Source organism: Palaemon carinicauda, chromosome 30 (assembly GCF_036898095.1).
Source record: "Palaemon carinicauda isolate YSFRI2023 chromosome 30, ASM3689809v2, whole genome shotgun sequence".
NCBI lineage: Eukaryota > Metazoa > Arthropoda > Malacostraca > Decapoda > Palaemonidae > Palaemon > Palaemon carinicauda.
In genome coordinates this window covers 61558983-61575799 of record NC_090754.1, presented here as the reverse complement: position 1 = coordinate 61575799, position 16817 = coordinate 61558983, and the positions used below count along the sequence as shown (strand labels likewise).

Here is a 16817-nt window from a genome sequence, read left to right as displayed (position 1 = left end):
GCAGATCCTTCAGGCAGCGATTGCAGGAATGAACTCTGAGTAGGAAACACTCCTGACTCCTACAATGGCTGCAACCTGGAGCCTGAGGCGTCAGAACACGACGTCGTTTGACAGAGGTAAGCTTCCTCTTCAGAGGTATGGATGTGAGACGCCACCCCCGTCTGGGAGCGGCGTCATTCAATGAGGACGAAAAACACTTTCACCTCGCCTTTCATATGACGAGGGCAAGCGTCCTGTAAAGCGTCAACAGGTACGCTCGATGGGACGAGTGCTCGGGAGCTAACGCCTCTCGTTTCCTTTTGTCGTTCGACATTCCTTCTCCCAGGGGTTGGGGAGCTTGGAAGAGGTCTATAGCTAGAAGAACGACAAGTCCTATCAGCCGCACCATCAATTTGAGGGGCGGTGCTTAGGCCGAAACAAAGAGCCCAAAGCTGGACAACTTCCTCCTCATACACGACCTCAGATATTGTTTGTGAAGTTCGGATGGATGAGGATGTGGAATTAAGCATCCTGGAGGTCTAAAGAGACCATCCAGTCGTCCTTTCTTACTGCTGCTAGGACTGATTTCGATGTCTCCATGGAGAACTTTATCTTCTGAACGAAGGCGTAGAGAGCACTTACATCCAGGACCGGTCAATAGCTTCCTTCTCCAATAAGAGAAACATTTGATGTTGCATAGCCTGTCTCTTTGACTCCTCTCTGTATCAGACAAAGAGATCTACTATTAAAGGAGGTTTCTCTAGGAAAAAGATTTCGCACCACTCCTTCAGTAACAGTACAGACCAAAGGTCTGCTCCTCTCCTCTCTCAGGCTCGCCAGAAGTGTTTAGTCTGGCTCCTACTGCTGTCTGTGCGGTTTTGAGAATAAAATAGGCAGAACCTTTCTTGCTGTTTTAGACACCAAATCCTATGTGGACTTTTGGCTAAAGCGGAAGAGACCTCTTTGACCAACTCTGAGGAAAAGGAGAGGAAGAAAGAGGTGTGTACCTCAATTCTGACTTCTGAATGGGTGTAACCCCAATGGACAGAAAAGAACACCACTGGGCTTTTTTCTTAAGGACATATTGCTGGACGCTTAACGTCGCGCCCTGCTTGACGCTTGACGTCAGGACGCTCGGCGCCACTTCCTGCTGAACGCTCGGCGCCACGTCTGGCTGCTTGACGCTCAGCGTGCGGATCAGTCTCACGACGTTTAACGGCCCACTGAGAAAAGGGCTGACAACTCATTGGAACCGCCCTTAAGACTTTATCCATGCCTGACATAAAGAGGATGAGACTATCAGTGTCCACATCCTTCAAGGCAGAATACCTTTATCCTCAAGGTTCCCAGAGTCCAGTCAAGGAAATAGAATACTTCGAAAGCTCTAAAGACGCCTTTGAGAAGATGATCAAGCTCTGACGTTGACCAGAGAATTTGGTACTTCTCCTGGTGATCCGATGAGGAGCGTCTAATAGACTCGAAAAGTCTCTGGGAAGAGGTAGGAACTCCCAAGCTAGGAACTTTTCCCATTTTGTACCAAACACTAGATCTGAAGGGCAATCTAGCTTAGGGAAAAGAGAAAACAGTCTTTCCCTGGTCTCTTCTTGGATAGCATCTAGTCTCCCATTATCCTCAAAGCCCTTCTAGATGAACAAAACAGCACCATTTTAGTAAACAGAGACTCCTTCGACGCCTTCCCTAGCGCAAACTCTGAAAGTGGGGAATGAGGAGCAGCAGGCACAAAATAATCCGAAAACTTTTCAGAAAATACTCTCATGAGTTTCTTTTAGTTAACCGAAGGATGAAGGATTTTAGGATCTCTTCCTTCCGATAATTCTTTTAACAGTTCAGTAAGGGGAAGGAGATTGTCGATCTCTTCCTCTGACAATGCTCTAACTGAAGTAGATAAATCTTTTTATCGTGAGTCAACTCCTTAATGTCCTGACTTCTGAAGTCAAGAGACCCAAGATCATAACATCTGGCGTCACGTTGTCCCAACGCTTGACGCTCGCGATAAATGCAATCGGAACTAAGACGCTCACGATCCCGACGCTCGGTTCGCCTGGCATCATAACGACGTTCGAGGCTCTCAGGCTCGGCGTTATCTCACTACTTGACGGTCGTCGTCGTGTTCTGCTTGACGTCGCGCGCTCGACTGCTTGACACTCGGTGTCATGCTGGATGCTCGGCGCCACGTATTACGCCGTTCGGCATCATGTTTGAATGCTTGACGCTCGGTGTTTATCAAGAGGATCGTCATTACGCCACTCAGCGTCACATGTAACTGCGGAACTATGACGTTCACGATCACGACGCTCAGTTTCATGACTTCCAAGGCTCTTATGCTTGGCGATATCATGATACTTGGCGTCCCGTTGTTCTAACGCTTGACGCTCGGAATTATGACATTCGCGATCTAGACGCTCGGAACTATGACATTCGCGATCTAGACGCTCTGAACTATAACGTTCGCGATCTCGACGCTCTTCAGTATCAAAAAACGTCTCTAACTCTTACAGCAGCGTAAGTAGCTTGACATCCAAAGCTCTGGACATCTGTGAGCTGCGTCATACGACGGCGAAGTAACACTTTTACCTTGCCTTTCCCATGGCAAGGGCGAGCGTTCTGGGAAGTGTCAACAGGAACGCTTGAGGGGACGTCTGCTCGGGCGGTAACTCCTCTTGTTTCCTTTTGCCGATCGACATTCCTTCTCCCAGGGGTTGGGGAGCTTGGAAGAGGTCTAAGGCTAGGATAACGAGGTATCAAAAGACTTAAGAAGATCCTACAAGTCCTTATTGTTGGAAAGGTCCAAATTTCTGTGTCTAAAGACCGTCGCCAACATACTTCTGTAACCTTTGATTGTAGAGGAAGAGAAGTTATGCTTATTTCTGAGGTCTAGAAAGAAATCGGCAATCTGAGCTATAGAGGTACTGGATGAAGACACCGAATTAGCTCTACACCATTCTCTAAATAACTCCCATTTGGACTGATACACCTTGATGGTAGAGGACCTCCTTGCTCTCGCAATAGCCTTGGCTGCCTCCTTCGAAAAACCTCTAGATCTAGCGAGTTTTTCGATAGTCTGAAGGCAGTCAGACGTAGAGCTCGGAGGTTTAGGTGGTTTCTTTCCAAGTGAGGTTGTCTGAGAAGATCTGGTCTTAAGGGAAGGCTTCTCGGAACATCCACCATCCACTCCAGTAACTCTGGAAACCAGCTTCTTGACGGTCAGAAAGGGGCTATTAGAGAAATCCTGGTTCCTTCGTGCGACAAGAACTTCTGCATTACCTTGTACAGGATCTTGAACGATGGGAATGCATACACCTCCATGTGTGACCAATCCATAAGGAAAGCATCTATGTGCATGGCCTCTAGATCCAGCACTGGCAAACAGTACAATTCCAGTCTTTTCGTCTTTGCTGTTGCGAAAAGATCTACGAGGGGGAGACCCCATAACCGCCACAGACTCTTGCAGACCTCCAGGTGTAACATCCATTCTGTGGGGAGAACCTGATCTCTCCTACCGAGTCTGTCGGCACTCACATTCTTGACCCTTGAATAAAACGAGACAATAATGTCACCTCCCTTTCGTTCGCCCATACGAGAAAAGGCCTCGCTATCTCGTACAGAGACCACGAGTGGGTCCCGCCTTGCTTCACTATATAGGCTAGAGCTGTGGTGCTGTCCACATTGATTTGTACCACCTTGCCCAGGATCTGCTTCTCAAAGCCTTTTAGGGCTAAATGTACTGCCAGGAGTTCCTTCTGATTTATGTGGAGAGTTTTTTGCTCCAACATCCAAAGACCTGAGATCTCTCTCTTCCCTAATGTCGCTCCCCACCCCGAGTTTGAGACGTCGGAAAACAACATGAGGTCTGGGCTCTTTTGAGTCAATGACAGGCCCTCCTGTAGTCTGTGCTCGTTGTTCCACCACTGAAGGTGTGATTTTACAGGATCCGTGATGGGAATGCTTTCCCTGTCGAGACTGTCCCCTTTCTTCTAATGCCAATTGAGGTGAAACTGAAGGGGGCATAAATGCAACCCCCCCCAGAGACACAAACTTCTCCAATGATGAGAGAGTTCCCAGAAGGCTCATCCATTCCCTCACTGAACTGACGTCCTTCTTTATAAAAGCCCAAGGTTTTAGGAGAGCTGTTTGGATCCTTACAGGCAATGGAAAAGCCTGAAAACTCTGACTGCATTTCCATCCCCAAATAAAGAATCTTCAGGGATGGAGTCAGTTGAGATTTTTTCGAACTCACTAGGAGTCCCAAGTCCTTGGTCAATTCCAATGTCATTTGTAGGTCCTTCAAACAGCACTCGGCTGAGGTGGGTTTTATCAGCCAATCGTCCAGGTACAGGGAGGCCCTGATGCCCCTTGAATGCAACATGCTTGCCACATTCAGCATAATTTTCATGAACAATAGAGGAGTTGTGCTGAGACCAAACCATAAGGCTCTGAACTGAAAAACCTTGTTTCCGTACATAAACCTCAGATAACGTCTGCAGCTGGGGTGTACCTATTGGAATATGGAAGTAGGCATCTTGGAGATCCAATGAGACCATCCAATCGCCCTTCCTTACCGCTGCCAAAACCGTTTTCTGGGTTTACATGGTAAACTTTGAGTTCTGGACGTAGCCATTGAGAACACTTACGTCCAGAACTGGTCTCCATTCTCCTGAATTCTTGGGTACTAAGAATAGTCGGTTGTAAAACCCTGGAGATGTTAAATCCTGCACCCTCTCTATTGCTCGCTTCTCCAGTAACAGAGACATCTGAAGCCGCATGGCCTGCCTCTTTGGCCCCTCCCTGTATCTGGGCGAAAGATCCACAGGATCTGTGACTAGTGGGGGATTTGATAGAAAAGGAATCTTGTATCCCTCCTTCAACACTAGGACGGACCAAGGGTCCGCTCCATTCCTCTCCCAGGCCTTCCAGAAGTAATTCAGCCTGGCCCCTACTGCTGTCTGAAGGATAGGGCAGTCAGACTCTACCTCGGCCAGTCTTAGTTCCTCTCTTCTTAGGTTTCCTTCTGTTGGACCTAAAGTTACCTCTTCCGGTAGGTTTACCCCGAAAGGGCTGAGAGGATCGTACCCCTGAAGTGCTTTCTTTAGGTTTACAGGAAGAAAAAGAAGGCAGAACTTTCCTGGCCGTATTAGCCACTAGATCATGAGTAGCCTTTTGGGTTAATGCAGTGGCAGCTTTCCCTACCAACTCTTGTGGGAATAGCGTCGAAGACAAAGGAGAGAATAACAACTCCGATCTCTGGTAAGGAGGAACTCCCGCAGAGAGGAAGGAACACATAGTGGCCCTCTTCTTTAACACTCCAGCCGTGAAGAGAGCAGCCAACTCATTGGAGCCATCCCTGACCCCCTTGTCCATACGGGACATCAAATGAATGAGACTGCTCGTGTCCGCGCCTTTCATGTCAGAGATCTTTTTCCCTAGGGCTCCCAAAGACCAATCTAAATAGTTAAAAACTTCAAAGGCCCTGAACATGCCCTTAAGCAGATGATCAAACTCTGTCATCGACCACCACACTTTAGTTTTCCACAAGGCCAGTCAACGAGAGGAATCCACCAGGCTTGAGAAGTCTCCATGGGCAGAGGCAGGAATTCCCAAGCCCAGAACTTCCCCTGTCTCATACCAAATACTGGATTTGGAAGCCAATCTCGCGGGTGGAAAGGCAAAGCCTGTCTTGCCGAGAGCCTTTTTAGACTCCATCCAAGTTCCCATCAGTTTCAAAGCTCTTTTAGAAGAGCGCGAGAGCACCATCTTCATAAACAAAGGCACTTTAGTGGCCTTCCCCAAGGTAAATGGGGGAGAACGTGGCACCACAGGAGTAAAGTGGTCTGGAAAAAGTCCCGTGGAAACCAACATAAGTCTTTTGAGGTCCACTGAATGTTGAGGAAGTTTCTCCTCTTCTCCTTTAGAAACATCTACCAGCAGTTCGTCCAGGAAAGATACCTCATCTGGTTCTTCTTCAGACAATTCAGCTGTAGCCGCCGCGTCCTGAACCGGGGCGTCAGTGTCGAAATGGGAGCGTTTGCCCTGTACTACGTCTCCCTCTATCTGGTGAACACAAGTCTTACGCTTAAAATCACGTTCAGTTTGGGAAACAGCATCTAACTGAAGAGGCATGGTCGAAGTAGACTGATGTGCGACGTCAAGAATGGACTGACGCAAGGCGTCAAGGTTTAACTGATGTGCGCCGGCGTTGACGCTGACGCTCCGTGCCGTCATAAGACAACTGACGTGAGCCGTCACGTTGACGCGTAGCGTCTGCCTGTTGTTGACGCTGAAGCTCAGCCGTATCAAGAGTAGACTGCCTTGAGGCGTCACGGTGACGTGGTGCGTCTACCTGCCGCCGCTGCCGTTCCGCATCACGTACATCATCTTGCCGCTTGGAGGCTTGTTCTTTCGCTAGCCGAATGTCAACGTTCTTGGAGGAAAAACGTTCGGAGAAAGTTATTTGCTGTGCAGCAGCCCCCTGATGTGACCCATCCCTCTCTCCCTGCCGTTGAACACTGCGATTGGGAGATCGCCTGTGCGATAACGCGTTAGCACCAGAGACAACAGGCCGCCTGGACGACAACGGGTCCGAAACGGAAGACTGACGCCCAACCGCACTGCTAACCGCAGGTTGATAAGATCGCATCAACGACGAGAGCTGCTATTTCATACCCAATAACATTGACGAAAATCGCCTTCTACCTCGCTTCCATATCGCCTCCCACTTTCAGGCGACGAAAGCCAGTCTGACGGAAGCGGTGGTGTATGAACCGTCACATCAGAAACAGGCATCAGCTCCGAATCTGACAGAATTAAATCAAGATCCACATCAGAACCCCTGACATAGCGTTTCGCAGGTGAGCAACCCTCAGGAGACTAAAAACGCTCGGGCGTATCCCAGTTACTACAGCCCGGCTGCGGAGGCGATTCGCGCTGCTGAACGACTGCGTGAGTTCTTTTAAGTGGTCTAGAGGCGTGACGCCAGACCTCGCCAACCGAACCTTCATTCGAGGAAGGTGATAACGCACCAACCTCATCTTTCTTATGATGAGGGTGAGCGACCTGTGTTACGATAGCAGGAACGCTCAAGGGGACGTCTGCACGATTGATGACACCTCTCGTTCCCTTTTGCCATCCGACATTACTACTCCCATGGGTTCGGGAGCTTGAAAGAGGTCGTAGGCTGGGCGAACGACAGGATCGTGCAGACGCACCCTCCACAACACTAAACACATCTGAAACACTTTTCACATTCGGTTGGTTTTTAACCACACTGAGTTCGGACAAGATCTGATTTTTGTCCGCAGCTAACAATTCGACTCTTTCACCGAGAGCCTGAATCGCCGTTAACATATCCTTCATAGAAGGTTCCTTCGGTTGTTGATCTACCACTACAGGAGAAGGAATAGGATCAATGACATTAGGTAAGGACAAATCAACAGAACGTGATGAACTGCACCTAACCCTGTCCCTCTCTAATCTTTTAATGTAACGTTCATAAGTTACCCTCTCGCTATCGGTTAGCGAAAAGCATTTATCACACCGAGCCCCAAATGAACATGATTTTCCCCTATTTTTAACACAAATACTATGAGGGTCCACAAAAGCCTTAGGAAGTCGAGTACGACAACCTTTAACACACTTCCGAAACACAGGGGAGGGGTCGGCCACATTGAATTGATAAGAGAGAAACCAAAAACATGAACAAAGGTTAAATTACTTAAATCAACCCAAAACAAAAGGATTTCAAGAAAAATCGAAAAGGAAATCAATTATGCGAAAGCCCAAGCTCAAAAAATGGAGTACATCACCAAATAACCGTCCAAAACAGAGTAAGTTTCGAGAGAATTTCCAATTGTTCCAGCCAGCAATGGCGGCAGAGAAGATCTGAAGGTTTTGGTGTACTGTAGTTCGACCTATCTACCGCGAGGGCGCTAGTGTACACCTGGCATATCTGCGAGATTTTGAATTTCTGCCGGGCGTCTAGGGACTTTAGCCATTCTTATATAACCAGCGGGTAAGTCTTATGTTTAAAATTTATTCCTATCTCAATCCTTTCAAGAGAAAAAGAACAACCCCTTTGCCAAAGCCCTACCAATGCTAAGATTCTAACTAGAGGAATGGGTAGTTAACCCTCGCTAAAATCTTGATGGCTCGTCCTTTCAGCTTCGCCGAAGGTAATACCCCTAATAAATAGCTAAAGGTTTGTGTTCCAGTTACGGAACAACTTTGATTTTGGTTAAAGCAATTACAACATTGGTGGGACTACAAAACAATTGTGGGCACAAGAAGCCATTAGAATTCTGGCCAAGTACTGTACATTCTATACATCCTATAAACATAGAAGTACTTACTTAAGGAAGAAGTCCTCTTCGTCATCCCCTTCATCATCATTTATGAGTCTTTCCTGTAAAATACAAAGTAATTAGGAAAAATATATGAAGAAAATTAATGTAAATGCATTCTACATGTTAGTATGAACTTTTAAATCAAACTTTTATAAAAATGACAAATTCGGAGATAATTTGCATTTTTCCTAATAATGCAAACCTTTAGTTATTTATTAGGGGTATTACTTTTGGCAAAGCTGAAAGGAGGAGCCATTAATAATGAACGAGGGTTAACTACCAATCCCGCAAGTTAGCGGGTGGTAGGAAAGGTACTGTAGCTTGCTAACCCTCCCACTTTGCTTGGAGGTAACACTTCAAAGGGGATAGGGTTGGCAGGTAAGTTTCTATAAATAGAAATAGGTTTGTATCGGTAGGAGAAATACAAATTATCTTCGAATTTGTCATCTGTTCCGTAACTGGAATACAAACCTATGCTTTTATTAGGGGTTACTCACCCATTAGGAGGGTGGACGTCCCTGCCACATTGTCTTTTTGGCTACCCCAAGGGTCCTTATTTTGAATAGTTATGAGCCAATAATAAGGAACCCCTGCACCTCGCTAAACCTTGCTACGCAAGGTCTGCGGCCTACGCAAACTGTGTGTTGAGATAAGCAGTGCGACTTTCAAGGTAAAGTAATTCCGAGTCTTAGTAGGAAAAATTGTTGTAACCAAGCACCTCGGCAGAGTATGGGGATGCAACAGTATTAAAACAATACTAGGTATGAAAGGAAGCATGGTTTACCTGCAGTGGTTTGAGGTCAGCTTGTGCAGAGAACCCAGACTGCTGCTTTCCCCAAGAGAGGGGAGCATGAAGAAAAGAATAAGAGCCAGTCATACCTTTTCATTCACGCAGACTAAAACTGGGTAACAGTGCCCTCAACCTTCTACTACTTGTTCAATAAGGAGCTTGAGGTATTATGCCAGCTGTTGTGCAGCCCCCAACAGGGCCGATATAGAATGTTTCGAGCCTCCTGTGGGTCAGGTCTTGCAGGTAGTGGGCTGTGAACGTACTGTAGTTTGAAGTTTCCACAACCCAGCCTGTAGAACCTGTGTCATTGAAAAGTTTCTTTTGAAGGCCAGGGATGTAGCTACGCCCCTGACATCGTGAGATTTGGGGTGGCTTGAAGGAGAAGGGTCCGGATTAAGGGCGTGGTCTATGACCTTGAGAATCCATGCAGAGATAGTACTGTATTCTTGGTGATCCTCTTCTTGTTCCTCCCTGTGCTGACAAAAAATGAAGGCACACGGGGATGGGCTGCTGCTGTTCTCTTGAGGTAAAGCCTCAAACTCCCCACTGACAGAGTAAGAGATGATCAGGGGCGTCTGTTACAGAGCAGAGACTTGAAATCCAGAAGGAGTCGAATCGGGGATCAACATCCCCCAGATTTTGAGTCTTGGCAAGAAACTCCGGGACAATGCCGAACGATACGCCTCCCCATTCTCTTGAATGGGCGATTTTGTTTGAGAGACCATGAAGTTCGCTGATTCGTCTGGCCAAAGCCAAGGCGAGCAGGAACACCATCTTCCAAGTGAGGTGCGATCTGTTGCCTGGCGTAATGGTTCGTAAGGAGGTCTATTCAGACCTGAAAACTCAAACCACGTTCCATTGGGGAGGTCTCACTTCCGGCTGAGAACAGTAAGTTCATAACTCCGTATAAGTAAGGAATGTTCTAGCGATGAGATAATGTCCAATCCATTTAGTCTAAGGGTGAGGCTCAAGGCTGAGCAATAGCCTTTAATAGCCAAGACAGAGAGGTGCATTTCTTCACGCAAATACACAAAAAACTCCGTTATTGCTGGAATGGTGGCATCGAGAGGAGAGATACCCCTTCCACAATACCAACCACAGAAGACATTCAACTTTGCTTGGTAGACAGCTGCTGATGACTTCCGCAGGTATCCAGACATCCATCCTGTTTGTAAATTGTTATGAAAATCCTCTCTCAGTAAGGAGATGTTGGATAGTCTCCAGGCGTGAAGTCGTAGCGAAGCTAAAGCTTTGTGGAAGATGTTGGTATGTGGTTTTTTTTAGTAGATTGTGTCGTGGAGGGAGTTTTCTTGGTGGCTCCGTTAGAAGTTGCAGAAGGTCCGGGAACCATTCCTCATGATGGCATAGCGGAGCCAAGAGGGTCATTGAGAGGTTGACCAACGTTCTGGTCTTATTGAGCACCCTCCTCATCAGACAGAACGTTGGAAATGTGTAAACATTGATGTTGTCGGAATGTATCTTGCCAGAGAGCCTTGGGGGTCTGGGACTGGGGAGCAATACAACGGGAGCCTTAAGTTCAGGGCCGTTGCGAAGAGATCCACTGTTGGAGAACCCCACAAATTCAGGACTATATTGGCTACTAGATGATCCAAAGACCACTCGGTACTCATTATCTGAGATGCTCTGCTCACGTTGTCGGCAAGCACATTCCTCTTGCCTGGAATGAAGCGTGCTGATAGTGGTATCGAGTGAGTTTCAGCCCATCTCAGTACCTCCTTCCTCATCACTACCACAGAGTGGCCCGCCAAGGAACTGATGGAAATGTTGAAAGGCCAGAAAGATGGCCTTCATTTTTAGGAGATTTATGTGGAGGTATTTTTCTGACTCTAACCAGAGGCCTAAGGCCGTGTGGTGCAGCACATGGGGCCCCCCACCTTTCCTTTTCCTTTTACTTTTTTTTTTTTTTTTTTTTTTTTGAAGCATATGAGAACAGCATCAAATCTGGGGGAAGAAGGGAAGATTTAGGCACTTCCACAGGTTCTCGTCTGTCACCCACCAATCAAGGTCCATCCATTCCGTTGCTCCCATGGAGATCAGTGTGTCCGGGGAGTCAAGCTTTATTCCACCTGGACTTGGGCCACCAGTGGAGGGATCGAATCCTAAGGTGGCCATTGGGAACTAGACGGGCCAAGGATGATAAGTGCTCAAGGAGACATAGCTACTTCTGGGCTGGAAGTTCTTCTCGTCTGAAAAAGGGTCTCACGACCTTTCTCAGCCCCATTATCCTGTCATCTAATGGGAAGGCTTTGTGGAGATTGGTGTCTATGATCATACCTGGGTATACCAGTCTCTGCATGGAAAGCAGGCAGAACTTCTCAAGGTTTACCATGATCCCCAAATTTCGGCAAAGCCTCAGAAGTTTATCTCAGTGTTGAAGAAGGGTTGGCACCGAGTCTGCTAGGATTTGCCAGTCTTCCGCGTAACGCAGGAGACGGATGCCGATCCTGTGTGCCCAAGATGACAATAGGGCAAACACACTGGTGAAGACTTGAGGTGCTCTGGAAAGACCGAAGCACACCACCCTGAAGTGGTATTTCCTGTTGTCTAGGCTGAACCTCAAGTACTTCCTTGAAGACGGATGGATTGGGATCTGGAAGTATGCGTCCTTTAAGTCCGATGTGCTTAAGAAGTCCTGTGGTCTTACCGCTTGTCTGACCGTGTCTGCTGTCTCCATGCTGAACGGAGTTTACTTGACAAATTTATTCAGAGCTGAGGTAGATGACAACATGGTCTGAACTTCTGCCCGGAGGGCTAGCCCGTTTTCTGATCCCATCGCAAAGGAGTCTATCAACACTGGATTCTTGATCAGGGGAGGGAGAGAAGACATGAATGGGACGCGATACCCTGAACGAATCACGAAGTCTGTCCAGATATTGGCCCCGAGCTGCTTCCACCTGTCCCGGCCTATCCTAGCGTTTGCGGCCACTCCCTCTACGATATTTTCCTGCCCTAGAGGACTTTGAGCCTTTCTTGACCTTGTGCTTATAGCATTTTGCTTTTCCAACTAGGGTTGTAGTTTGGCTAGTAATAATAATAATAAAAAGTGAAAGGGTTTGTATTTGGTGTCGGAATAAAGGTATATTACATCTTGTTCCACTAAACCCTGGCCTTAAATGCTAGTTTTGTCACAAGCGATGAAGATTGGATAAGATACCAGGCATCATGTACTCTGAATGCTAACAACTTTTAGAAACAAGAGCCACAACTAGGAGAGTTCTTGTGGGTGTGCGTACCTGACTGCATTTCAACAGGCGAGGGAGCAACTGCATTGAGATGTCGTCCTCTTTGTCCTTAGGTGAAGAGACTAAAGGAGACTCTTCAAGCAGCACTCTCTCTCTCATAGGGAGAGAAACAATAGGAAAAAGAAAGGGTGGAGCAATTCTATCCCAAAAGGTAGTGTGACGATACAAAAGAGAGGCAGAAGTGGATGAGGAACGGGAAAGAGGCCAAGGGAACTCCACGAATAGACAGCACAACCAGATGTCCTTCATGCCTTTCCAGGAATGGGAAGGCACTGAAGAAAGAAGATGGGCAGCACCCTTATTTTATACACTCAGCTGCCATAAAACCTTCTACTGTACCTCCGATCACGAACATCCATGGCTGAGGATTAACAACCTCCTTAGGAATATGTTGTCATCAATGTCACCAGGCCACACAAGTGAGGGAATAAACAGCATACAGGAATGCTGTCTAACACAAACAAGAATGAGGATATCGGTAACATAATTATCTAAAAGAAAAATAAACAGTAATATAACCAATTGAGGGCACCGGAAGCACATCAGTGGCCTGCCAGTTGGGCAAGGCATTCCCACCATCACATTTACATTTCAACAGTTGTATCCAGTTTCAATGAAAGCATACTTCCTAGAAGAACAAGGGTTTGTATTCGTGTGGAAACAGTTTATATTTTTACATTCTTTTTTTAATAGATACTATTACTTCATGTAATATTTTTGTTTTAAAGTACATTTTCTTTTTTAAAAACAAGTACCAAAAAAATTGTGTGGATTTAGCAGGGCCAGAAAGAATTTACAGTATAGCATTTAATTTAATTTGTTGCGTAACCGAAATACAAACCACGCTATTTACATAGGGTATTACTTTCGGCATAGCTGAAATGGCGAGCCATTAGATTTTCAACGAGGATTAACTACCCCCTCGTAGGGGAGGGGTAGCTAGCTACCCCTCCCCCCTCACACACCGGTGAACTGATTCACTTTGCTTTTGGCTCGGATGATGGGCAGACGTGTCTTCTCCCACCCTCGCTTGGCAGCCATTAATGTTTTGTCTTTACTTAATTTTTCTTATACTTAATATATATAAAAAACATTCTTTATGTTTATGTATATATTTGTGTATAGAAATATAGTAAGTTTCCTTTTTAGTGTTTGTGCTATGTGTATAGTGTACGACAACGTCACTGCGTAGTACCAGGCCACCGCGGTTTCACTTCATGGGGCGCGGCCTCTCCCTTGGTCCTTTGGTCGTTCCTTCGGCTTCCGATAATTCGGCCGCCGTGAGGAATCGTCATCGCTGGACTTTCTTCATTCATCTGTTTTCTCCGCTGTTCCTCCTTCCCTACGGGGAACTTGGATTCTCAGCGAAAGGGAATGTTGGAGTTTAGATTGACTACGGTCTCTCTCTCTCTACTCGAGGTCGTTCACCCTTTTACTACTACTACGTACTACTGTATTACGGAAGCTTCTTTCCCGGGCGGGTTGGGTTGCTATTCCGTTTATTTGTCTCAATTATTTTTAATGAACTCTAATGGTATTTGTTAACTTTTCAGCATTCTGTGGAGAACACTTCCCTTCGGGGTTCAGTGGTTCTTACTTTTTGGGAACATTCTTAGATGAATTACATAATTATAATTCTGTTTTTGTTACAGTTCTCTGCCCTCCCCCTTCTCCCGTGAATGTCAGTGGGGGAGCTGGGCGCATACTTAATTTTTAATTCTTATGTTTTCTATTCCCTCGGGGTTTCTCTTCGGAATTCCTCCTGGGGGAATTTTTGTTAACTAATTATTTATTTTATTTTCCCAGTTAACGTTCCAGTTTTTTCTTCGTTTGCCTAGATGTGCCAACGAAGCAGAGCTGTCCTGTTTGTGCCTGGGAGTCTGCTGTTGCTGCCGTCTCTCTAGGACATCGTCATGTGCGTGTTCCCTTCTCTTAGAAGTTCTCCTGTGACAAATGTCAGCTCTTTAGTTCATCTTAGAATGCTAAGGAGGTTCGCCTCCAGGGGTAGGTAACTTCCCTTCCGAGGGAGGTTCCCTTCCCAGGTTTGAGTTTTTTCTCCTGCAGAGGGGAACTTCTCATACCTTAATAATTCCTGGATGGGTTTTCCTGGTCCTCGGGCAGTTATGCTCTTGGTGCTGAGCGACCGCTCTTGTAAACATCCTCAAGGGGCTGAGTAGTTGCAAGGCCGGACCATGGAACTTCATGCGACTATGCTCTTGGGGCTGAGCGGTCGCACCTGCAGCTATGCTCAAGGGGCTGAGAAGCTGCAGGATCAATTTTGTGACCTCTCTCGTTCGCGAGGGAGGCCACTCATAAGGACTCCTCTTCAGAGGATTGCTCCTTATAGGTCAGCTTGCTGATCCAACGGCCCTAAGGGGCGCCATCATCAGTGTCTTCTAGTCTCTTCTACGAAGTGTTCACCTCTCTCGTTCGTGAGAGAGGCCACTCATAGAGACTCCTCTTCGGAGGATTGTTCCTGTTTAGACCAGCTTGCTGTTCGGGACCTCTCCGCAGTTCACCATCTCCTAGACCTGCTGACCTGCCGTCTTCGTTCCTAGCTGCTGACGCTGTGGGTGCCCATGCACCCCGTTATCCAACAGACACTGGTCCCTTCGGGGCAAAAGGGGCATTCTCACACTGTGAGTAAGTCCCTTAAGCGCCAGGTATCCCCTGCGCGCCAAAGTTTTCCTGCGCGCTCGCGCGCAATTGCGTGCAAGCGCTCGCCTACTGTTCCTGAGACTTCCTTCCAGAGGAATCCTGTTCCAGTCCTGAGTTAGCGCACAGGCGCTCACCAGAACTTCCAGTGTTGATCGTCCCAGTTCCTGATCGTACTGTCAGCTGTCCCTTCATCCTAGCGCGCACGCGCTCGTGCTCGCCGACGATCTTCTTTCGCGAGCGAGCGCTGACGATCTTCTTACGCGCGCAAGCACTGACGATCTTCAAGCGCCGTCGATCTACTTACGCGCGCAAGCGCCGACGATCTTCCTACACGCGTAAGCTCCGACGATCGTCCGCGCACAGGCTCCAATGGTTCCCCGTGCCAATGATCTTATTATGCGTGCAAGCGCCGACGATCTTCTTAAGCGCGCAAACGCCGACGATCTTCTTGGGCGCACAAGCACCGACGATCTTTAAGCGCTATCGATCTTCTTTCGCGCAAAAGCGCCAACAACCTCGCCGACATTTTCACGGGCTCTTCATTCTGTTCCTGCACGTCAATCTGATTCCCGCTCACCCTATGAAGGTGCGCGAGTGTATTCAACTGTCTCTCGCACGCGACCCCTGGTTTTTTCCCATCACGCGAGCGCCAGCGTCTGTCACGCGCGACCCCTGGATTTTTTCCCATCACGCGAGCGCCAGCGTCTCTCGCGCGCGACCCCTTGGTTTTTCCCATCGCGCGAGCGCCAACGTGCTCCCTCTACCAAGGTGAGACCTTCTCCCACCGCACCAATGGGAGAAACCCCACCTCGAGCAGGAGAATCGTCCCGTGTAAGGGAGAGAAGAGCCCTCAGACTTCTTTGTTGGAATTCCGTATCCCTCCTAGGAAAGAACCGAAGGACTCTAAGAGTTCCCCCAAGTAGAGCCTTTGGGGACCGGAGACTTTGCTGACAGCTCTCCAGGGGGAGAGCAGCAGAGTCAGAGCATGCCTTCTGGCATCTCAACGGGTTCAGGGACCCTGAGGTTCCTCGTCGTGAGGGCAAGGACACGGTCCTGGACCGAGTCTTTGGCACTCAGAAAACCGCTAAGGCCAGTAAGGTTTTGCCCTGGTCCCAAGGGGCAGAGTGCCTAGGGGTAAGGTTGAAGGCCACCTCTCTGAGCTCGTCTCCTCCAGCCATTCCACTACTGGCAACAAGCTCCTCCCACCTCCATCAGAAGAGGTATTTTGAGATCATGGAGGAGTCTGGCTTAGCTCTTCCATTGCACTCTGCGGAAGAGCTTACCAAGGGAGTCCCTCTCGAGAGACTCTCTAGCCGGCAAGAGACCTCCTCGGCGACAGAGATCCTAAGCCAGGAGAAGGTCGCAAAGTGCGCCATGCAGGCTACTTCGTGGCTGGACGTCTGGTTAGGGTCTCTTAGCATCCTGTTGCGATCCGAGGATCGGTCCAAAGCAAGCACCAGGAAGGCACTGGAGACCTTCCTCCTTTCGGATGCCTGCACCATTGAGTTCGGGCCCACCAAGCCTCGAACTTGTGGGCCAATTCGATCGTGAAAGGACGTGATGCGGTGGCAGAAAGGTTCCTTTCGAAGGTCCCGGCCTTTGAAGTCGGCAAGCTCAGACACTCTCCCTTATGGGAAAGAGTCTGTTTGAGCCCAAAGATGTGGAACAGGCAGCTGGGAGGTGGAGGAAATCCAATCAGGATTCTCTCCTCCAAAGGGCTCTCACAACGAAGCCCTACAGACCTCCAGCACCTCAATAACCTCACCCGTC

The 16817-nt window shown here is 47.9% G+C and overlaps 1 protein-coding gene across 2 annotated transcripts in view; it reads right to left on the bottom strand.

Annotated features, from left to right (window-relative positions):
* The window catches only part of LOC137623212 (vesicle-associated membrane protein 4-like), a 60451-nt gene that overhangs the window by 21860 nt on the left and 21774 nt on the right, over nt 1-16817 (bottom strand). For both annotated transcript variants that reach the window (XM_068353930.1, XM_068353929.1), the window contains exon 2: nt 8343-8395. In XM_068353930.1, coding sequence (XP_068210031.1) covers nt 8343-8395 — 53 coding nt within the window. The remainder of the gene's footprint in view (nt 1-8342; nt 8396-16817) is intronic.